This window comes from Bos indicus, chromosome 7 (assembly GCF_029378745.1).
Source record: "Bos indicus isolate NIAB-ARS_2022 breed Sahiwal x Tharparkar chromosome 7, NIAB-ARS_B.indTharparkar_mat_pri_1.0, whole genome shotgun sequence".
In the NCBI taxonomy this organism is placed as follows: domain Eukaryota; kingdom Metazoa; phylum Chordata; class Mammalia; order Artiodactyla; family Bovidae; genus Bos; species Bos indicus.
The window spans coordinates 18,483,845-18,507,784 of record NC_091766.1 but is presented as its reverse complement, the minus strand read 5'-3'; the positions used below and the strand labels follow the sequence as shown (position 1 = coordinate 18,507,784).

At 49.0% G+C, this 23,940-nt stretch overlaps 1 protein-coding gene and 1 pseudogene across 2 annotated transcripts in view; one reads left to right on the top strand and one right to left on the bottom strand.

Annotated features, from left to right (window-relative positions):
* The first annotated feature begins 11,048 nt into the window (after positions 1 to 11,048).
* On the top strand, positions 11,049 to 17,877 carry LOC139183982 (small ribosomal subunit protein eS24-like; annotated as a pseudogene).
* Positions 17,878 to 19,869: 1,992 nt separating this feature from the next.
* SAFB2 (scaffold attachment factor B2) overlaps positions 19,870 to 23,940 on the bottom strand; it is a 28,876-nt gene continuing 24,805 nt past the window's right edge. The window contains exons 17-21 of one of the 2 annotated variants that reach the window (XM_019964384.2): positions 23,199 to 23,241; positions 22,197 to 22,327; positions 20,667 to 20,779; positions 20,479 to 20,545; positions 19,870 to 20,249 (exon numbers count right to left, since the gene is read on the bottom strand). In XM_019964384.2, coding sequence (XP_019819943.2) covers positions 20,105 to 20,249; positions 20,479 to 20,545; positions 20,667 to 20,779; positions 22,197 to 22,327; positions 23,199 to 23,241 — 499 coding nt within the window. In that variant the 3' untranslated portion in view covers positions 19,870 to 20,104. Of the gene's footprint in view, positions 20,250 to 20,477; positions 20,546 to 20,666; positions 21,438 to 22,196; positions 22,328 to 23,198; positions 23,242 to 23,940 lie in introns of those variants that run through there. The other variant, XR_011567550.1, reaches the window with a different exon arrangement.

Below are 23,940 nucleotides of genomic sequence, written 5' to 3'. Positions count from 1 at the left end.
CACTTTGAAATGTTCCTGAAACATAGTCACTGGCTAATTGGCTATGCGGAAAGAATCGTCAAGTGCAATTAAACTCCTCAAGGAAAAGCAAATAAAAACAAAAATAGCAAACAGGAAAGAGAGAGGGAAAAAAAAAAAAAAAACCCTGCTCAGTGACAGATGGCCTTCTAAATACTTGATTTTAAAAAAGAAAAGAAAGCTTCTCTTAATTCTCACATGGCACTATTATCTCCCATTATACAGATCAGTAAAGTGAGGCTTGGGCTTCCTAGGTGAAGGTAGTGGTAAAGAACCCGTCTGCTAATGCAGGAGATGTGGGAGACACGAGTTCAATCCCTGAGTCGGAAAGATCCCCTGAAGAAGGAAATTGCTACTCACTCCAGTGTTCTTGCCTGGAAAACCCCATGGACAGAGGAGCCTGAGCTCTACAGTCCATGGGGTTGTAAAAAGTCAGACATGACTCAGTGACTGAACAACAACAGCAACAAAGTGAGACTCAGAGAGGGTAATTTCCTTGAGGATACACAGAGGAAAATGGCAGAGCCAGGATTTGAACCCTAGCCACCTGGCTTCAGCCATCCTGCTATTGTCCGCTTTCTATGCAGCTTCTTAGACAACCATCAGATTTCAGATGGCGATTTTAAAGGTGGCTAAGAGCAAATTTAATTGGATGGGGCAAGCAGCAGTGGCCACAGGACAGGTCAATCCTCATCCCAATTCCCAAGAAGGGCAGTACTAAAGAATGTGCTAACCATTGGACAATTGCACTCATCTCCCACGCTAGGAAGGACATGCTTAAAATCTTGCATGCTAGGCTTCAGCATTATGTGAACCAAGAACTTCCAGATGTCCAAGCTGGGTTTAGAAAAAGAAGAGGAACCAGAGATAAAATTGCCAGCAATAGAGAAAGCTAGGAAATTCCAGGAAAACATCTACCTCTGTTTCATGCACCATGCTAAAGCCTTTGACTGTGTGTGTTAACAAACTGTGGAAAGCTCTTAAAGAGATGGGACTACCAGAGCATCTTACCTGTCTCCTGAGAAACCTGTATGGGGGTAAGAAGCAACAGTCAGAACCCTGTATGGAACAACTGATTGGTTCAAGATTGATAAAGGAGTACGACAGGGCTGTCTGCTGTCACCCTGTTTGTTTAACCTATACGCTGAGCACATCATGAAAAATGCTGGGCTGGATGAGTTATAAGCTGGAATCGAGATAAGTGGGAGAAACATCAACAACCTCAGATATGCGAATGATACCACTCTAATGGCAGAAGGTGAAGAGGAACTAAAGAGCCTCTTGATGAGGGTGAAGGAGGAGCGTGAAAGAACTGGCTTAAAACTAAATATTAAAAAAAGTAAGATCATGGCATCCAGCCCTGTTACTTCGTGGCAAACAGAAGGGGAAAAGGTGGAAGTAGTGACAGATTAAATAAGTTAAATAAGCAGGGTGACAATATACAGCCTTGACCTAATCCTTTTCCTATTTGGAACCAGTCTGTTGTTCCATGTCCAGTTCTAACTGTTGCTTCCTGACCTGCATATAGGTTTCTCAAGAGGCAGGTCAGGTGGTCTTGTATTCCCATCTCTTTCAGAAATTAAAAGATGCTTACTCCTTGGAAGGAAAGTTATGACCAACCTAGATAGCATATTCAAAAGCAGAGACATTACTTTGCCAACAAAGGTCTGTCTAGTCAAGGCTATGGTTTTTCCTGTGGTCATGTATGGATGTGAGAGTTGGACTGTGAAGAAGGCTGAGTGCCGAAGAATCGATGCCTTTGAACTGTGGTGTTGGAGAAGACTCTTGAGAGTCCCTTGGACTGCAAGGAGATCCAACCAGTCCATTCTGAAGGAGATCAGCCCTGGGATTTCTTTGGAAGGAATGATGCTAAAGCTGAAACTCCAGTACTTTGGCCACCTCATGCGAAGAGTTGACTCGTTGGAAAAGACTCTGATGCTGGGAGGGATTGGGGGCAGGAGGAGAAGGGGACCACAGAGAATGAGATGGCTGGATGGCATCACTGACTCCATGGACGTGAGTCTGAGTGAACTCTGGGAGTTGGTGATGGACAGGGAGGCCTGGTGTGCTGCGATTCATGGGGTTGAAAAGAGTCGGACATGACTGAACGACTGAACTGAACTGAACTGAGTGACAGATTTCCTCTTCTTGGGCTCTAAAATCACTGTGGATGGTGACCACAGCCATGAAATCAGAAGACGATTGCTTCGCGGCAGGAAATCTATGACAGACCTAGACAGTGTGTTGAAAAGCAGCAGTGTGTTGTGTCAGCATCTGCTGACAAAGGTGCGTATAATCAAGGCTATGGTTTTCCCAGTGGTCATGTATGGTTGTGAGAGCTGGACCGTAAAGAAGGCAGAATGCCAAGGAATTGATGCTTTTGAACTGTGGTGCTGCAGAAGACTCCTGAAAGTCCCTTGGACAGGAAGGAGATCAAATCAGTCAATCTTAAGGGAAATCAACCCTGAATACTCAGGGCTGGAAGGGCTGAAGCTGAAGCTCCGGTATTTCGGTCATCTGATGTGAACAGCCGACTCATTGGGAAAGTCCCTAATGCTAGGAGAGATTGAGGGCAAGAGGAGAAGAGGGTGTTAGAGGATGAGATGGGAAGATGGCATCACTGGGAGACAGGGAAAGTCGGGGAAGCCTAGCATGCTGCGGTCCATGGGGTCGCAAAGAGTTGTACACAACTGGGCAACTGAACAACAACAAGAAGAGGAAATTTAATTCCAGATGGATCATCCCCCACCCAGCAAAAAATGAGAGAGAGAGACAAAGAAACTATTAAACTATTAGAAGAAAACATGGAAGGTTAATAATAATCGTAGTGTGTTGAAGCACGACATTACACCTTTAATGATTTAAAAGATTAGTAACTGACTACATACAAATATAGAATTCCTATACACACACACAAATACTAGAAGGGTCAATAGATTAAGTCAGAGAAACTTTTCCAAGACATGATAGACAACAGAACGATTTCCTTAATATGTAAAGAGCTTTCAGAAGTCAATGAGGACCAAAAATCCAATAAAAGAGGTAAATGATATGAACAGTTTCTGAAAAGGGAATACAAATGTCTTCTAAGCATATAAAAGGGAGTTCATTCTCACTTGTCATAAGCTAAATATAAAATAAAACTACCACAAAATACTTAAAAAAAAAATCTATCAGGTTGCTAATGATGAAAAAGTTTGATAATTCACCATGTTGCTGGGGTTTGGGGAAAAGAGCAGTCTCATGCACTGGGGGTGCATGTTCTAATCTCTCTCATTATATGTGTGAAATGTTCTAATCTCTCTGATAATAGCTATTAAAATGAGAAACTGCTGTATCCCTTCTGGGAATCTATCCAGGTGCCCAAGGACAGATTATAGCACAGCACACAGGCTGAGCAATTTACATGTAATCCACAAAGAATCCTGAGGCTGGTCTCACTGAGCAAAGGAGGGAAACTGAGGCCCAGAGGAGGGAGAGAATGAGGGTCCAGAATGCTGGTCGCACTGTCTCAGGCAGGGGTGGGGTGGGGTTCACTTCACCTGTGGTGCTGGCCACCACAGCCCCAGCCACCTCCCTTGTCAGGCCAGCCTCCAAGTTTCAGGCAACACACCTGTCGGTGTGCAGAACAGGTCAGAGCAGAACCAGAGACGCTCAGCTTCAACATATGGAGGCCGAGCCGGCCAGGCCGAGCCCTGCAAGTGCTGGGTGCCAGTTCCAATTAATTCTGACTTTCTCATTAAGCCGTTAGGAAAAGCCAGGTGGCCTCAGGCGGTAGGCCCTCGGCCTCGGCCGCTGGATTAGAGGGATCATGGTTTCTGCCTCGAGACACTGTATTATCTGTCACGGGCAATTATGGGAGACCCGGGCAGGCAGTGCCAAGCCTGGTGAATCCCTGAGTTCTAGAACCTGGGCAGATCTGAATTGTGGAATCTCTGAAATCGTGGACACCCAGAATCTAAGAGTGCCCGGCATTCTAGATCTTCAGAATAATCTCCCCTCTTCCTGAACGTTCTAGAATCCTAGTGGGAATTCTCTGGCGGTCCAGTGGTTAGAACTCCACATTTTTTTTCACTCCCAGAGCCTGGGTTCAATCCCTGGTCAGGGAACTAAGATCTCCCAAGCTGCACCATGTGGACAAAAAAATAGAATCCTAGAGCCAGGATCCTGAGTGGCAATCAACACATCACTCTGGCTGTCTTGGCAGGGAGAGGAATACGTGGGCAGTCAGAGGCAGAAGGCCTGAGTATAGGTGGAGGCCTGCACCCCACCAGTTCTGCAGGCAGATAGGGAGGGAGAATGCTGTGCTAGCTTGCCCCAGCCTGTGACATAGTCACTGAACTTGGCATGGCCAACTTATGGAATCACAAATCTTTGGCCTCTAGTGACACAGATTTCTTGGTGAAACTTTTCCCCTGGGTCAGAGGGTCTCTCAAACTGGAAGCCCAGGGGCTGAATCTGTTTTTTCTGCTGTTTCTGTTGTTGTTTGGTTATTTTGGCCCACATAATGTTTACAAGAACTGGTGAATGAATTTTTTCCATATAAGAGCTTCAGTGCATACAGCGGAATACTACTCAGCCATAAAAGGAATGAAATTATGCCATTTTGCAGCAACAATGGATGGACCTAGAGATGATTATATACTAAGTGGTGATGTAAGTCAAAGACAAATACCACATGGTTTCACTTATATGTGGAATCTAAACTATGCCACAAGTGAACCTATCTATAAAATAGAAAGAGACTCACAGACATAGAGCACAGATCTATGGCTGCCAAGGGGGAGAGGGGATACAGGAGGGATGGAATGGGAGTTTGGGATTCAGTTCAGTTCAGTCGCTCAGTCATGTCCAACTCTTTGCGACCCCATGAATCGCAGCACGCCAGGCCTCCCTGTCCATCACCAACTCCCGGAGTTCACTGAGACTCACGTCCATGGAGTCAGTGATGCCATCCAGCCATCTCATCCTCTGTCTTCCCCTTCTCCTCCTGCCCCCAATTCCTCCCAGCATCAGAGTCTTTTCCAATGAGTCAACTCTTCACATGAGGTAGCCAAAGTACTGGAGTTTTAGCTTTAACATCATTCCTCCCAAAGAAATTCCAGGGCTGATCTCCTTTAGAATGGACTGGTTGGATCTCCTTGCAGTCCAAGGGACTCTCAAGAGTCTTCTCCAATACCACAGTTCAAAAGCATCGATTCTTCGGCGCTCAGCCTTCTTCACAGTCCAACTCTCACATCCATACATGACCACAGGAAAAACCATAGCCTGGACTAGACGGACCTTTGTTGGCAAAGTAATGTCTCTGCTTTTGAATATGCTATCTAGGTTGGTCATAACTTTCCTTCCAAGGAGTAAGCATCTTTTAATTTCATGGCTGCAATCACCATCTGCAGTGATTTTGGAGCCCAGAAAAATAAAGTCTGACACTGTTTCCACTGTTTCCCCATCTATTTCCCCTGTTTCCCCATCTATTTCCCATGAAGTGATGGGACCGGATGCCATGATCTTCGTTTTCTGAATGTTGAGCTTTAAGCCAACTTTTTCACTCTCCACTTTCACTTTCATCAAGAGGCTTTTTAATTCCTCTTCACTTTCTGCTATAAGGGTGGTGTCATCTGCATATCTGAGGTTATTGATCAGATGCAAGTTATTATAGAGAATGGATAAATGACAAGGCTCTACTGAACAGCACAGGGAACCATATTCAACTATGCATGAACATGCTCAGTTGCGAAGTCATGTCTGACTCTTTGGGACTCCATGGACTGTAGCCTCCCAGGCGCCTCTGTCCATGGGATTTTCCAGGCAAGAATACTGGAGTGGGTTGCCATTTCCTCCTCTAGGAGATCTTCCCACTCCAGGAAACAAATCCATGTGTCCTGCATCTCCTCTCATTGGGCAGGCAGATTCTTTACCTCTGAGTCACCTGGGAAGCCCATATTCAACTATATCCTGCGATAAACCATAATGGAAAAGAATATTAAAAAGAAACATGTATAACTGAGTCACTTCGCTGTACTGCAGAAATTAACACAACATTATAAATCAACTATACTTTGATTAAAAATGAAAAAAAAAAAAAAAAAAAAGACACTCTAAGGACTTCCCAGGTGGTCCAGTGGCTGAGACTCCTTTCTCCCAATGCCAAGGGCTGGGGTTTGATCCCTGGTCAGGGAACTAGATCCCACATGCTACAACAGAAGATTCCACATGATGCAACAAAGATTGAAGATCCCAAAGATCTTCATGTGCTGCAGTAAGAGCCAACGCAGCTTTATTTGAGTCTTTAAGATGACCCTCAGATCCCTAGTGGTGAGTGGAGAATTCTCAGAGGATCCCACTGACCCACAGGTTAATGGATGTGCTTGTAGTTATAAGGATCAAAGAGATGGTTTCTGAAACTTACTGAGTCCTTAGGCTGTGTGCCAGGCAGGGTTCAAAGAGCCTTACAAACCGTAACTCACTTAATCACTGAACAACAAATCTATGAGGCTGCTATCATATCAGACCCATTATACAGATGAGGAGACCGGGTCCACAGCATGAAAAGCAGCACCAAGTAAGTGCTTGGGTTTAGCAGAACCTAAAATTTGCTCAGTCCCCTCTGTGGACACCCATTCTTGTCTCTCCAGAGAGCATTGCCTCTGGCATTCCAGGAAATTTTCCTGAATGTTTTGGTTCTCCAGTTTCTTGGGTGACTCCATGCAGAACTGCTGGGAAAGGTGAGGGGAGAGGAGAGTGTGGCAAGTTTCTGGGTTCCTGGAAATATCAGACACACAGAGACACCGCCCCCCAGCCTCTGACACATACACATACACACACACACCACATACCTTGAGACAAAATGAGACCGAGACTGGCTGGATACACACTCCCAAGATAAAACCAGACACACCCATTTCAAAACACTTGTGCACACACACACACCCAGACCAATGAAAACACACCCCGGGACAAGCAGTGCTATGCACAGGAGATATGCTCAGGGCCTTGGCACGGGGGTGGCAAGGTTACAGGGATTCTGGACATCCTTGATTCCTGCGAAACTCTGCTGCAGCCTTCATCTCCATCTCCATCTCCCTGCTGGGGTCGGGCCTCCCGCTAACGTGCCAGTGGACCAGTAGGGGAACCGCAGGCGGAGAGAAAAGGACTGGGGCTTGCCAAGAGGCCAGGTAGGGACAACCGTGGGGCAGAGTGTGGCTCTCTGGCACCATCCAGTGGCTATGTGGTGGGGGCGCAGGGGTCGCAGCAGCCCCTGAGGTTCAATATCTTTGCGTCTCCGAGTCCCTCTGCGTCTGCTTTTGTCTCTGTCTGGATCTGTGTCTCTCTCTGCATCTCAGTCTCTCTGTCTTCTCTATGCGTTGTTGTCTCTTTTTCCTTCTGAGTCTGTCTGTCTCTGTTTCTCTGAAGCTCTGTTCCTTCTTCATCTCTCCATCTTTTTTTCTCTCTCCCATTCTTCCCGCTCCCCCCTCCCCCAACTGCTCTTCCATGAATTAGCCGCCTCTCTCATTAGCCTGCAGCTGTGACTCAGTCCAGGTTGGGCATGAACTACCAACCTTATCAGCTCTGCTAGCCAGCGTGCTCCTACCACCTACGTTCAGGTCTTTGGAGTGGGGGTGGGGGACCTCATGCCTGGAGTCTGCAGGAGGCTCCCCCTGCTGTTACCTTTGTCCAGATAACTTGGCCATGAGCCTACCTTGGCTTGTCCCTTCCCCAGGACTGGCTGCTGCCAGTTCCCTAGAGACAGAAAGTGCTGGTTGCCTTTCTGGGATAACAGACACCTTTATCCCTACTAGGAGCCTGAGGATCCCTTCAACTGCTAAAGCCTGCCATCCCCACCCCCAGTGCCCTCAAATTGCCTGTGTCTGCTGGCCTGATCCCTGACCCCACTGGGACCTCACAGGTCACTCTGAACCCAACTCACACACATTCCTGCTTGCTAGGTTCCTCCCAGATTGCCACACCCATTCCTTCCCAGGAGCTCCTGCACATTCTGTTCCCTCTCCTGGGATATCCTTCCAGTCAGCTCCTTCAGGAAGCCAGGCTCACTCCACCTCCTGCTTAAAACACTCCCCATGGGCTCCACAGAGCAAATCTGTCTCGGTCATGGTCACTGCTGTGTCCCTAGCACAGAGCCTGGCACACAGGAAATGCCCTGGATGCTGCTGCTAAACAGAAGAGCTCTCTCCGGCTTCCCTGGTGGCTCGGTGGTAAAGAATCTGCCTACCAATGCCAGGAGACCTAGGTTCCATCCCTGTGTCCAGAAGATCCCCTGGAGAAGGAAATAGCAACCCACTCCAATATTTTTGCCTAGGAAATCCCATGGACAGAGGAGCCTGGCAGGCTACAGTCCTTGGAGTTGCAGAGAGTCAGACACGACTGAGCAACTATGTCAAGCCCAGGTCACATCTTGTCTTGCTGAGGGTGTGGGCCTTGACCTAACAGACTACATTTCACCCTATGTCCTGTTTTCCCAGGGACAGGGGGCGAGGAGACTTTTTCTGGGCTGCCTGTGAAATTTGCCCTGCTGGGTCTCATTTCAGCCAAGTCTGTAAATATTCGGTCTGCCGGGGCCGGCAGGGGAAGCTTCAGTGTGTTTTACGAGCCTCCCCATGGGGCCCAGCGCGAAGTTTCTGTGGCTGGCTATGTGGGGCGCCCGGCAGTTTCACGGCTGGCTGGCACGAGGTGGGTCTGACTGTGAGATTGGAGGCAGCCGTGAGGCATCATCAGCGGCTCCTGGCACTTAACCCCTCAGCGTGCAGCTTTCAGATACCCGAACAGGGCCCCTTCTTTGAAAAACTGCAAACACAGGGTTATAGATCACAGCTGTGGTGGGCGTGGGGGCAGATCGAACCCCCTCCCCAAGACTGCAAGGAGGCGGAAGGCCCCAGTTTAGACCTGTCTCTTCTAGAAGAATTGACTGCAACCACAATCACTGGCTAAGCACCCACAGATGCTGGGTCCTGTGCAAAGCCCTTTATTTTTGACTCTTTAAAAAAATACTTTTATTTTAGAGACTTCCCTCGTGGTTCAGTCACTAAGACTCCATGCTGCCAATGCAGGGGGCCCGGGTTCAACCCCCTGGTCAGGGAACCAGATCCCGCATGCCGCAGCTAAGAGTTTGCATATACCAAGACCTGGTACAACCTAATAAAAGAAAATAATAATAATTTTATTTATTTTTGACTGCTGGGCCTTTGTTGGTTGACGCACAGGCTTTCCGCTAGTTGCGGCGAGCGGGGGCTACTCCTTACTTGTGACGCACGGGCTTCTCGTTGCGGGGGCTTCTCTTGTTGTGGAGCACAGACTCTAGAGTGCTGGCTTCTGTAGTTTCTTCTCCTGGGCTCTAGAGCACGGGCTCAACAGTTGTAGCGTGAGGGCTTAGTTGCTCCGCAGCATGTGGGATCTTCCCAGGTCAAGGATCAAACCCATGTCTCCTGCACTGGCAGGCAGATTCTGTACCACTGAGCCACCAGGGAAGCCTGTAAAGCACTTTAAATGCATCAGCTCCTTGCATCCTCAGAAATCCCCCAGCCCGTTTTACAAAGAGAAGACTCAGGGACTTCCCTGGAGATCCAGTAGTTAAGACTCTGTGCTCCCAAAGCAGGGGGCACATGTTCGATCTCTGGTTGGGGAGGATCTTATATGCTGCGGGGCATGGCCAAAAAAAAAGACAGCAAGAAAAAACTCAGGCGTTCAAGGTAACTGGTTCCAGGTCATCCAGGTGGTAAAGGGTAGAGCTGGGATAACATTCTCCAGCCTGGCTTGGTCTCACATAAGTCACCCAGCCCTCACGGGGGCCTCCCTGACAGGACCATGGTGAGGAGCCCCTGGAAGCCACTTCTCAACAGTCAGCTTCCCAGGGGTCAATGGGTCAGTTGGGGCTGGGAACCTGCATTTTAAAGAAGCCCCTCCCTGGGAATTCCCTGGAGGTCCAGTGGTTAGAACTCAGCGCTTTTTCTGCCATGGCCCAGGTTCTCCCTGGTCAGGGAACTAAGATCCCACAAGCCACCGTGGTGGTGTGACTAAAAAATAAATAAGCCCATCCCTCCACCGCCAGGTAACTCTTACTAGAGGTGTTCCTTGGACCTTCCTCAGGAATAGCAGCAGCCTTACTACTGCACGTGTCCGAACATGCCAGGTTCCCTCCCAATCTCAGTGGAGATGGTCTGCCACCTGGTGTTGACTGAAGACACTACAAGGCTTGGTGTCCCCGTCAGACACTCTAAGCTAGCATTCTGCCGGGCCCCAGAAGACCCAAAAGGCCAGACCAGGAATGAAAACATGAAGACAGAGGATTTTAAGGATTTTTTTTAATGTAGACCATTTTTGGAGAAGGCAATGGCAACCCACTCCAGTACTCTTGCCTGGGAAATCCCATGGACGGAGGAGCCTGGTAGGCTACAGTCCATGGGGTCGCGAAGAGTCAGACATGACTGAGCGACTTCACTTTCACTTTTCACTTTCATTCACTGGAGAAGGAAATGGCAACCCACTCTGGTGTTCTTGCCTGGAGAATCCCAGGGATGGGGGAGCCTGCTGGGCTGCCATCTATGGGGTCGCACACAGTTGGACACGACTGACGTGACTTAGCAGCAGCAGCAGACCATTTTTTAAGTCTTTATTGAATTTGTTACAATATTGCTTTGTTTTATGTTTTGGTTTCTTGCCTGTGAGGCATGTGGGATCTCAGCTCCCTAACCAGGGATCGCACCCACACCCCCTGCATTGGAAGGCAGAGTCTTAACCACTGGACTACCAGGGAAGTCCATAAGATACAGGATTATTGTGTCCTTTCTCTCTTTCTCCTCTGCATAGATTCGATAAGAATTTACTCTGTGTCTACCATGCTGGCTCCTTGGAAGAAAAGTTATGACAAACCTAGACAACGTATTAAAAAAGAGAGACATCACTGTGATGACAAAGATCTATATAGTCAAAGCTATGGTTTTCCCAGTAGTCACGTATGGATGTGAGAGTTCGACCATGAAGAAGGCTAAGGACCGAAGAATGAATACTTTCAAACTATGATGCTGGAGAAGACTCGGGAGTCCCTTAGACAGTAAGGAGATCAAACTAGCCAATCCTAAAGAAAATCAACCCTGATTATTCATTGGAAGGACTGATGCTGAAGCTGAAGCGCCAATACTTTGACCACCTGACGTGAAGAGCTGACTCATTTGAAAGGACCCTGAAGCTGGGGAAGATTGAAGGCAGGAGGAAAGGGGGACGACAGAGAATGAGTTGGTTGGATGGCATAATTGACTCAATGAACATGAGTTTGAGCAAACTCTGGGAGACAGTGATGGACAGGGAAGCCTGGTATGCTGCAGTCCATGGGGTCACAGAGAGTCGGACACGACTTAGAACAACAACCGTGTTCTGGGTGTATTAGTTAGACATGGATGTGTTACCCATGTCTTTATTTTCTTGTTTCTGATGCTTTGACATCTGGGGCTTCAGCCCCTCCCAGGACCAGCTAATTCCCAGAGACAGCAAACAAGTTGCCCTAGGGTGCCTTTCACATGCAAACCAGTCGACTCAGAGCTCACATCCCAATTGGCTCCTCTCACACTCGGTGTCACTATCCCCCTGCCCTAATCACCCCAGGGTCAGTGCCAGGCAGCTTTTTCTCGCGTCTGTCATGTCCCTTTGTGACCCTAGGCCACAGCCTACCAGACTCTTCTCTTCATGGGGTTCTCCAGGTAAGAATACTGGAGTGGGTTTCCTCTGTCAAGGGATCTTCCCGAAACAGGAATCAAACCTGGGTCTCCCACATCACTGGCAGATTCTTCACCATCTGAGTCATCAGGCCACAAGCCTGAGGCCACAGGTAGCCACTGTCTCACTTCCTTGGTCAGTACTCACGCCTGTGAACCTCCGCCCCCAACACAGATTCCCATCCCAGTGGGAAAGGCAAAATAACGCCCCCTCCCCCTACCCAAAGAAGTCCACATCAGAGATCCCTCCCTGACTGTGATCATGTACCAGGAAGGGAGGGAGACCCTACCAGGGCCCGAGAGTGGGCTCTTGTCTAACATTCAGAAGTGAATTGTCTGAGGAGACACACGGGCTGACAAAGCAAGAGACTTTGTTGGGAAGGGGGCGCCGGGTGGGGGTAGAAAATAGCAAATAAAGGAACCCAGGAGAACTGCTCTGCTACGTGGCTCGAAGGCTCAGGGTTTATGGTAATGAGGTTGGTTTCTGAGTTGCCTCTGGCCAGTCATCTTGTTTGGCCCACATTTAGTCTGAGTCACCAGGCTTAGGGCTTCTTTGGTAGCTTGGTGGTAAAGAATCCACCTGCCAATTCAGGAGATGAAAGAGACTTGGGTTCGATTCCCTAAATTGGGAAGATCCCCTGGAGGACGAATTGGCATCTCACACCAGTATTCTTGCCTGGAAAATTCTCTTAACAGAGGGGCCTGGTGGGCTACAGTCCAGGGGGTCACAAAGAGTTGGACACAACTGAGTGACTGAGCACACACACATGCACACACATACACACACCCCTGGTTCTTCCAGGTGGTGTGTGCATCTCTTGTTCAAGATGGATTCAAGCATGAAGGATTCTGGGAGGTTGGTAGGACATATTATGGGCTGGTATCTCCTCCCTCCTTTTGGCCCCTCTCAAATTCTTCTGGTTAGTTTTCAGAGGCAGCACCACTTTGCTTTTCAGGACCTACTGTTGCGAGGCAATTCAGGCAAGCAGGCCTGGCCAAGGCTCATGATTTCAGAAATTGTCCCCTAATAGTCAGAGGGAGATGTGACTGTGGAAAAAGGATGAAAAATATGCTGCATTCCTGGCTCTGAAGCTGGAGGAAGGGGCCAGGATGCAAGGAGTGTGGGTGGCTTGGAGAAGCTGGAAAAGGCAGGGAATCAGATCGCTCTCCTAGTGCCTTGGAAAGAAACAGCTCTGCAGGCACCTTGAATTGGAGGACTTCAGGCCTCCAGACTTTGAGGTGAGAGGTTTATGTCAATTTGTTATGACAGCCAGAGGAAACACACACCTAATTCTCTTGCAGGTATTGTGTGAAACTCTCAAATCATAAAATCAGTGCAATACTAGGAATTCCCTGGTAATGAGTGTTTAGAACTCAGCACACTCATTGCTGAGGCCCCAGGTTTGATCCCTGATCAGGGAACTAAGATTCCCACAAACTGCATGCCAAGCACCGCCCCCCCCCCCCGCCCCCCTTAAAAAAAAAAAAATCAGCGCTACTCTGGGGAGAGGAGATGCTGAGAAACTGGCATCTTGCTGAGCCAATGAGGCCTCTGGCTCATAAGGTTGGACCTGACATAGTCACCCACCAGAATCTGCCCAGCGACCTGGGGTGGAGGCATCATGCCCATTTGAGAAATGACAACTCTGAGAGCTCCAGAGAGGGTAAGTCACTTTTCCAAGGACACACAGTTGACAAAAGAAGGAGAGTCTGAGATGTGAACCCACTGGCCTCACCATCCTGTGATCTTGTGACTAACGAGGGAGGGATGGGCTAACCTCTGGAGGGTTGGGGAGGGGCAGCACTGGGAGGTCTCAGTGGAGACCCCGCCCCTCGATCTGCAAACCAGTGAAAAAGCACCATATCCCCAGGAACCGACAACTCTATGCCTGTGTTTTTAAAAACTCAAAAGTCCTTTTTAGAGCACTGCATGTGAAAATATTTAACGAAGAGGAATGCGTGCAATTTGAGACTGGCAATCATTGTGCAGGCTGGGGAATTCCTGCAAAGTGAGAAAATTTAACCTAGGAGCTGTTTTGAAATGTAATGAAATCTTTATGAATACAGAATTTAGCGGTTGATGGAGTTGACACATTTTTGTAAATGTGGAGACATGTGATAAGGTATTCATTCTGATTTTGCAGTTTTCTCTTTGCATTTTCGGAGCTGATCATTTCTGCCCTCTTTCTCTCTGGGCCTCAGAAAACATTTTATGGGTCTCCCGGAGAACATGAGTACCTTAGGCCCTATTCCTGTAGGCCTCCCAGTGCCTGTTAACATTTATTGAACACTTAACATTTTCTAGGAGCTTTTTACATCTATTAACTAATTTAATCTTGGCAAAGACCCTCTATGACAAATACTGTCCTATTCTCAGTTAACAAAGCCAAAACAGAGAGGAACTAGTAACTCCTATGGGCAGACAGGTAGGTTGGATTCCAAGTCTGTCTCCCAAGCCTACTGCCGTGGTTCTCATTCCTATGACACCCAACCGCCCCTACCCTGACCTTTAAAACATTTTTAAAAAATCGTGGCAAAATATATGTAACACAAAAATTTGCCTTCGTATGGACAGGTGCACAGTGTTATATTTAAAGTGGATAACCAACAAAGACCTACTGTATAGCACAGGGAACTCTGCTCAATGTTATATGGCAGCCTGAATATGAGGGGAGTTTGGGGGAGAATGGAGGAGGGCATGGCAACCCACTCCAGTATTCTTGCCTGGAAAATCCCATGGACAGAGGAGCCTGGTGGGCAACGGTCCATAGAATCACAGAGTCAGACACAATTGAAGTGACTTAGCACGCATGCATGGTTACCATTAAATACATATGGCTGCGTCCTTTTGCTGTTCACCTGAAACTATCAAAAACACTGTTACTCAGCTATACCCCAGTAAAAAATAGACAGTTTAATTAAAAACTCTTGCCATCCTATACATGTACCTGTGTTCATAGCAACACTATTTACAGTATCTATGACACAGAATCAATCTAAAAGTCCATCGACAGGAATGGATAAAGATGTGGTACATATATACAATGGAATATTACTCAGCCGTAAAAAGAATGAAATAATGCCATTTGCAGCAATATAGGTTGATTATTATGGAGAAGGCAATGGCACCCCACTCCAGTACTCTTGCTTGGAAAATCCCATGGGCGGAGGAGCCTGGTGGGCTGCAGTCCATTAAGTCGCTAAGAGTCGGACACGACTGAGCAACTTCACTTTCACTTTTCACTTTCATGCATTGGAGAAGGAAATGGCAACCCACTCCGGTGTTCTTGCCTGGAGAATCCCAGGAACTGGGGACCCTGGAGGGCTGCCATCTATGGGGTTGCACAGAGTCGGACACGACTGAAGTGACTTAGCAGCAGCAGAAAAAGAAATTATTATACTAAGTCAGACAAAAAATGAAAATATCATATCACTTATATATGGAATCTAAAATATGACATGAATGTATCTATATAACAGAAATAGATTCACAGAAGTAGAGAGCAGACTTATGGTTGCCAAGGGGGAGGGGGATGAGGGAGGGAAGGACTGGGAATCTGGCATTAGCAAACTAGCATATATATATATATAAGATGGATAAACTACAAGGTCCTACTCTATAGCACAGGGAACTACACTCAATATCCTGTGATAAACCACAATGGAAAAGAATATAACTGAGCGACTAAACAACAAGCAACAACAACATTCCACTGTATGGCTGGACCACCATTTGCTTATCCACACTACTAACACACTCATTGGTGGTGGGGGTCAGTCACTTCAGTTGTGTCCAACTCTTTGCTACCCACTGGACTGTAGCCTGCCAGGCTCCTCTGTCCACGGAATTCTCCAGGCAAGAATACTGGAGTGGGTTCCCATTTCCTTCTCCAGGGGATCTTCCCCACCCAGGGATCGAATTCCCATCTTCTGTGGCTCCTGCATTGGCAGGCAGATACTTTACCACTAAAGATAAAGATACTTTACCACTAAGCCACCAAGGAAGGCCTAACACACCCAACAGAATGGCTATTATTTAAAACAAGAAACGCACTCAGAAAACAAGTGGTGAAGATGGGAGACACACTCGGAACTCCCGTGCAGGGCTGGTGGGAATGTTAAGATGGGGCAGCCGCGATGGAAAACAACCTGGCAGTTCCTCAAAAGTTAAATGTCTAAAATTACCATAGGAGCCAGGAATTTCACTCCCAGGTATACATTCAGGAGAGTAGAAAACAGGTGTGCAGAGACATCCAGGCACACTCATCTTCACAGCAGCACGACTGACAGCAGCCAAAAGGTGGACACAGCCTAAGTGTCCCAGGTTCTATTTTTTTTTTTGCCACACTGCATATCATGCTGGATCTTAGTTCCCCACCCAGGGTTAGAATGTGCAGCCCCTCCATTTGAAGCATGGGATCTTAACCACTGGACTGCCAGGGAAGTCCCTGCAGGTTCTTTTTATAACAAGTCTTTTCTTCCACCTCCCTTTTGTCTCCAGAAATAAAAATCAGAGCTAATATGACTTGTGCGCTCCATCGCTTCAGTGGTGTCTGACTCTTTGCAACCCCATGGACTGTAGCCTGCCAGGCTCCTCTGTCCAAGGGATTTTCCAGGCAAGAATACCATGGGTTGCCATTTCCTTCTCCAGGGGCTCTTCCTGACCAAGGAATCGAACCCGTGTGTCTTGCGTCTGTCCCCTGCATTGGCAGGCAGGTTCTTTACCACTAGTGCCCCCTGGGAAGCCCATTATGACTTAACCACATACAGTTAAAAAAACAACAACAAAACAGCAGCCCAACCATATGATGCTCTATCAGATATAAACAGAAGAAATAAAAAGAAAATAATGTCTGATAAATACTAATTCAGCCTGTGAATGCTGGGTACCAGTCCTGGTTACACTGAGCACAGGATGAAGTGCTCAGACACGTGGGCCTATTGAGACAGCTCATCTGAGGCAGAAGCAGCAGGGGGGGTGTTTAGACCCTGCAGGTCTGTTCACAGAAACGGTGAACAACTCTTTGTAAGGTTCTGGACTAAATGACAAGCCATTTTCCTCAATTTTCCCAGAAGTTGCGCTTCTGAAAAATCTGTGTATCTTTGAAAACTGTGACCTCTTTTCCCTGCCAAATTCACATGTTGATGTCCTGGCCCCTAGGACCTCAGGAAGTGACTGTACTTGAAGACAAGACCTGCACAGAGGTTGCTGTTGTTCAGTTGCTCAGTAGTGTCTGACCCCACGCACTGCAGCATGCCAGACTTTCCTGTCCTTCACTCTATCCTGGAGTTTGCTCAAATTCATGTCCACAGAGGTAATCAAGTTAAAATGAGGTCATTTGGGTGGGTGCTAATCCAACATGACTGTGACCTTATAAAAAGGGGAATTTGGACACATAAGCACGCATACAACACACAAACACACACACACACACACACACACACACACACACAGGGAGAAGGCTGCGTGAAGGAGGCAGAGAGACATTTACAAGTCAAGAGATGCCAAAGATTACAGACTTCCCTGGTGGTCCAGTGGTTAAGACTTTGCCTCCCAATGCAGAGGGTGTGGGTTCCATCCCTGGTTGGGGAGCTAAGATCCCACATACCTCTTTGGACAAAAAAATAAAACATAAAAAAAAGTATTGTTTTTTTTTTTTCCTCCCTGGCTGCTTGAAGATCAGCTGCCATTGTGAATGACATAGTAACTATCTGGACCAGGAAGTTCATGACCAACCAATTACTTTGGCAGAAACAAATGGTCATAGATGTTCTTCACCCTGGAAAGGCAACAGTACTTGAAACAGAAATTTGGGGAAAACTGGCCAAAATGTGCCAGACCACACCAGATGTCATCTTTGTATTTGGATTGTGAATCCATTTTGGTGGTGGCAAGACAACTGGCTTTGGAATGATTTATGATTCCTTGGATTACACGAAGAGTGAGCCCAAACACAGGCTGACAAAATATGGCCTAAATGAGAAGAAAAAGACCTCAAGAAAACAGCCAAAGGAACTCAAGAACAGAATGAAGAAAGTCAGGGGGACTACAAAGGCTGATGTTGGTGCTGGCAAAAAAAAGGAGTTAAGATTCTGCAGTGGCTGTATCTGTGGTGACTGTGCAGATGTTTCTTGAGAGAATAAACTAAGACCTTTTACAAAAAAAAACCACAAAACAGTAATCAATTCAATAAAGACTTAAAAAAAAAGATGCCAAAGATTGCCAGCAACCGTCAAAGTCTGATGACCACCAGAGTCAGGGGGATTCCCAGCTGGCACTAACGGTAAAGAACCTGTCTGCCAATTCAGAAAACATGAGACACAGGTTTGATCCTTCGGTCAGGAAGATCCCCTAGAGAAGGGAATGGTTACACATTCCAGTACTGCCTGGAGAATTCCAAGGACAGAGGAGGCTGGTGGGCTACAGTCGATGGGGACACTGTATTGCCAAGACTCACACGTGACTGAGTGACTAAAGCTTTCACTTTCACTGGACTGGATTGGAGTCTGGGAAAGGGCCTGTAACAGAACCCCCTCAACAGCCTTAGAAGAAACCAGCTGCGCTGACACCTTGACTTTGGACTCCTGACCTCTACAACTGGAAGAGAATAAATGATTACATCACCTATCCTGTAGGGTATCCAAGTACCATGGAGCCTGGTGTTAGGCCTGGGTAATGAGGAAGGGGCCTGTCTTTCCTCACAGGCTGTGGGGTGATACAGGCCCACACTCTCCACACTTCCTGGGGCCCCCTCAGGAGCACCAGTTCTGAACTTTAGGACTTGCTCCTACCTTGTAACAAGATCTGTGAACAGGTGACACCTCCAGGTCCCAATCCCAATCTGGCTTCTCCCAGCCAACTCTGAACCCCCTGGACCCTGGTTTCCAGACTAGTTTGTGGGGTGCAATGAGGCTGTCCGTGCAGGAGGAAATATGCCACACTGGGCCCCAGTGCATGGAGATGGCATCCTGTCAACTTGTTAAAAGCCCCCGTGGTGAGGGAGGTGTTTATTTGGGCAATTCAGACAGACAGGGACCACCAGATGCAGGCTTCAAGGCAAGCTGGGTCGGGTTTTCAGATTGCTCTTTTAAACCCTTGCTTCACCAACCCAGCAGGAACACAGGGGACTCCAGGAGAATTGGCAATTGTTCTGGGGCCAGTGGGTGGCTGTCCTAGTTACAGAGAAAGGGGAGGGGAAGGAGGGAATCATGTTCCCAGCAGGCTGCACACAGGTTAACTCATCACTCGCCAGTCCAGACCACACAGGTCCAGGGCTGGGACTCAGGGAGGCAGCTCTCCCTCTCGCCCCCAAGCCCTGCACAGGCCCCCCAGGGTCAGCCTTATGGCCACCAGGTCATCTCATCCCTGAGAAGGGCAGGGCCAGCGATCCTTCCAGAGACACGCCTCACTGTGGTGTCACACCGCAGGGGCCTAGATGGAGCTGGGAGAAGCTCGTGAACAACCCCTTTGGCGTCAGGGGTTTTCAATGAAGGTTGCTGCTGTGAGTGTGCTATGTCATGTCCAATTCTTTGAGACCCCATGGACTGTAGCCCGCCAGACTCCTCTGTCCATGGGATTTCCCACGCAAGAATACTGTAGTGGGTTGCCATTTCCTTCTCCAGGGGATCTTCCCAACCCAGGGATCGAACCTGTGTCTCCTGAATTCCAGGCAGATTCTTTATCACTGTGTTGCCAGGGAAGCCCTTAATTAAGATCACTGCTATTTATAATCACAAATGAGATTTCACCTATGAACTTGCATTTCCAGGAAAACGGGTGGATCCAGTACCGCTGAGCTTGTGCCAAGCAAGGGTTGCCCAACCCCGCCGCTCAGCCAGACCCACAAATCGCACAGAACTGTCAGGTAAAGTGACTGGTCCCAGGGGTCCCGGATGAACACTCCCTCCCCATTGGTGAAGAATTCCTAATTCCTTCCCAGCTCTGCCACCTAAGGGCTCTAGGACTCTCGTGAGCAGTCTGACCCCTGCACCCATTTCCTTCTCTGTAAGATGGGGACAGGAGCTGTGAGAATTCAGGAATGTGAGCCGGCCTCTGCTTTCCGAACAGTGATGCCGCTGAGGGCTGACCCTGTTCTCTGCTCTGTAATCACCGATACATATACACGGGTGAGAACCATAAACTTTTATTAATGGAAAATGGAATGCCTCATTAACAGAAACCTTGTCTTAAAAATGGCAGAACACATTTATTAAAAAAAAAAGTGAATTCACATTGGATTGAGCTACAACACGGTGGCAGGATTTGCTTTTGCTTCTTAAAAGATTCCACAAGTTCAAGGTAACTCCGCTAAGAGTTCAACAGTACGTCTGTCCGCCTACCAGGACGCGTGGACGGGTGGGGTCTAGTAGCTGCGGGTGAAGTGGGGGTACTGGTGGGGGTGGGGGTCTCTGTCGCCCCGGTCCTGGCCAGCCAGTCCGTCGCTGTCGAGGCCTCCGGCAGGCACCACATCACCTTGGGTGTGCCCGCCGTGTGCAAAGCCGCCTCGCCTAGGAACAAAGGCACGCGTGTGTTCTCACCGTGTCACCTCGCAACAGCAGGCTCAGAGCCCCCTGGCTTTTTCCAGAGGAGAAAATTCATAACCACAGGTTGCCTTCTGGGGAGGGCTGCTATGGGAGTGTTTTCAAAACACTCAACCAGAAAGCTGATCAAGGATGCAGAAAGTGAGAGGAACTGAGGAGCGAGAAGAAATCAGCTTTATGGGCAGATAAAACTTACCCCGATATTCCGCCCCGATCTGCCATGTGCCCGGGGCCCGAGGGTCCAGACAGGCCCCTCTCACCACCTGGAAGAGAAGGAAGAGTCTGCTAACACTCCCTTCTCAGAAACCCTAGGAAAGCTGGCGGAACCCTGGCCGCCCCTGCCCAGAAGCCCTACCAGACCTGCAGGCGGGGGTCAGCCAATACCTTGCCACCGAGAGTGCTCCCGGCCTGCTGTGTCCGTGTCCACTGTGCCCGGCCAGGTGCGCTCCTGATGTTCCTCCAGCCTCTGGCTGTGCTCCGACCAGTCACGGCCACCTCTTTGCCAAAACAAAAGGCAGACACACAAAGGTCCCACTATGCTTCCAGGGAGAGGTTGTGGCTGTGGCTGGGCGATTGTGCCCTCCTGTCAAGAGTTTCTGAGAGAAGTGGGCAAAGAACAGGAAGCGACACTTCCCCAGAGAAACACATGTGGCCAGTAAGCACATGAGTAGGTCTTCAGCACAGCTAATGTCACAACCACCTCACCTGTCAGGATGGCTACTATCAAAAAGACAGACGACGGTGTCAAGTGCAGGTGAGGACGTGCAGACACAGGGATCCTCACACCGGGCTGCTGGCAATGTGAAACAGTACAGCCCCACTGGAAAATAGCACAGTGGTCCCTTGAAACGTTAAATGTAGAACGGCCATGTGACCCAGCGATTCCACTCCAAGGTGTATGAGACCGGTAAACCTGCATTTACACAAAAACTTGTACACCAACCACCCCAAAGTGGAGACCACCAAAGTGTCCATCAACTAACTCATGAACAGATACAAAAAATGTGGTCCCTCCATAAACTGTGAGATTCATCAGCCTGGAAAAGGAGAAAAGCCCTGACATTCTCTCCAACACGGATGCACCTTGAGGACATGATGCTCACTGAGAGAAGCAGACACAGACAGACAGTGTGTGATTCTACTGATGGGAAACATCTAGAACAGACCAATCCAGAGAGAGAGAAAGTGGGTTAGTGGTTGCCAGGGAGATGGGGAGGGTCTGCTGATGGGGGCTTCTTTGGGGGGTGATGTAAATGCTCTGAAATGGGTCGTAGGGATGGACGCATGGCTCCATGGATCAACTGAAAGCCATCCAACTGCGCTGTCGACAACGAACTGCACAGTGCACCTTCAAACAGCTGTTTCAGACAGAAACCCTGGGAGCTGACGATCCAAACCCAGTCCCCATGTGCAGGTGCAGCCACCTGGCCCCAGGCTGTGTGATGGCCGCCCAGTCCCACGGTGACGCGGCTCCACACAGCCTGCTGCCAGAGCACGAACTCACCCCTTTACACTGAAGACTGTGGCTGAACAGCCTAAGAGAACTCGGTGTTAAGCAGGTCACTATCTATCCAACTGGCACCCTAGTCTCTGATCAACATCCGAAACACCCCTAGAGATGTGGCAGAGACTTCTGGTGATTGTGACACCAGCCTGACAAGACACCTAGACAACTCTGGAGCACAGGGCCGAGTGAAGCTTCTCTACTGTTGACAGGGGACAAGCCTTAGACAGCCTCAGGGCTACCTGCTTCAGCAGCCAGGGCCTGCGATAGGGACCTTCACACCTAGGGCTGACACTGTTCCGGGTGACCTGGCGGGCACATACACCTGGATCCCTTGCACAGAAGCCAAGCTGGGACCAAGTGAGGGCAGTGATGCCCCCAGGGAGGCTTGGCATGGCCTGCCCGCTAACCTGGGTGGAGGTGGCGGCCCCCGGCCCTCGCTCATCCTCTTGTCGGAGCCGTAGCCGCCCCAGCCGTCTCGGGAGTCGCGGGCGTGGCGCTCTGGTGGTCCTCCATGGCTGTGGCGCTCGTCTGAGTAGTGCTGGAAGGCCAAGAGGGACAGGGCGACTCCAGCCTCACGGTTCCTGGATAGGCCTGTGGCAGGCCCACCCTCTGGGTCTGGTCAACCTGCAGACCCTGCCACCCAAGAGGACATGCCCAGGCCCTTTCTGACACTTCTTGATCCCTTCCTCACTTGAGAACCCTGAGGACCCCTAACGCTCTATCACTGATGCACATGAAGGACCAGCAGAGGGCCCCTGACCCTGTGAGCATGGAGAGTCCCAGGCTCTGGGTCCACCAAGGCATCACTCAGACCTGTCTTCCCTGAAGACGACAAACACCTGCACCTTGCTGGTGACAGGAAGCTCCCCCTACACCACTAGGGCAGGCCAGCGCCCTCAGACCCCTAGCTCAGTACTGTGGAGGCCTGGAAGCCAGCAATGCTGCTGGGAGTGGTTCAATGCCCCTGGCCAACCAAGTCAGTGCTCTGGAAGCAAGAGATCTTGGGAGCAAGAGACGCTATGTATTCTTTCACCACCCCCTCTGCCCCCTGACCCCATTTAAACAGCCACAACTCTGACACTGCCACCACCTTTCTCATGGGGGTGGCATCAGCTCTCCTCTGAGCTGACACCCTAGGGTACCTGCAGGCCCTCAGACAGAGGCACCCACCCCAGTACCTGACAGGGATGCCCTAAAACACAGGCTTAATGACCCCGGCAGGCTGCTAAGCCCCTGTTTGGGACATCCCATGTGTCTAGACTGGAAGGCATTCTACACAAGCAGACAATCAATCCTCTTTATTCACTTCCCATTGAATAAGATGAACAAGCCCTATGTATTTAATGTCCATGTCTGCCCACTGCACAGAAGCAGCCATGCTCCCAGCCTGAGGTCTGGCTTTTACTCACCTGCCCATCTCGCTCTCCCATCACTGATCTTGAACCTTCCCTCCTGCAAAACACAAGTATCTCATTCCAGTGGCAGCTGACGGCTCTCTCTGATACTGCTGCAGACCACATGGAAGAGTCCAACAACTGGGGTACTTATCCTCTTTCACCACATGAGAACAGTTAATTGACTGACAGGCCTGAAAAAAGAGCTGGCTGGCAGCTCCCTGGGGGTAGGAGTGAAGTCAGAGCCTAAGAAAGTGGGGAGGAAGGTTTTACTGAACTAAAGTCCCTCACAGGGGTCTCAAAAGTAGAGATCCAACCCACGAAGCCAATGCCAAATTAATCTGTGGCCTGGTGACAAACTGGGTAATAAGAAAGCCTTGGTGGTCTTAACCTCTGGTATGATCTGACCCATGTGACTAACACATCGGAAACCAAGTCCGGCCATGATTAAATAAATGAGTGGTGTCTCAGCCTGTCTTCACCCCCATCTCCCTTCGCTCATGGAGGAGCTAATGAGCAGTGAAATGGCTCAAGGATATGCAGCCTGGGCAAGCGCAATGAGAAACTTAAAGAAAGAATGCTTAAACTGGAAAACCAAGGGCTGCCTTTCTAATAAATGAGATAGTCTTCATTAAAGAGGCACTGGCAAAAAAAATTACACCCCCAGACCCTTAAAACACAAAGCAGGCCTGAGAGGGCCACTGCCACACCCTGCAGTCAGCCCCCTTGGTGCCCGCTGGCTCGGGCCCCATGTAGG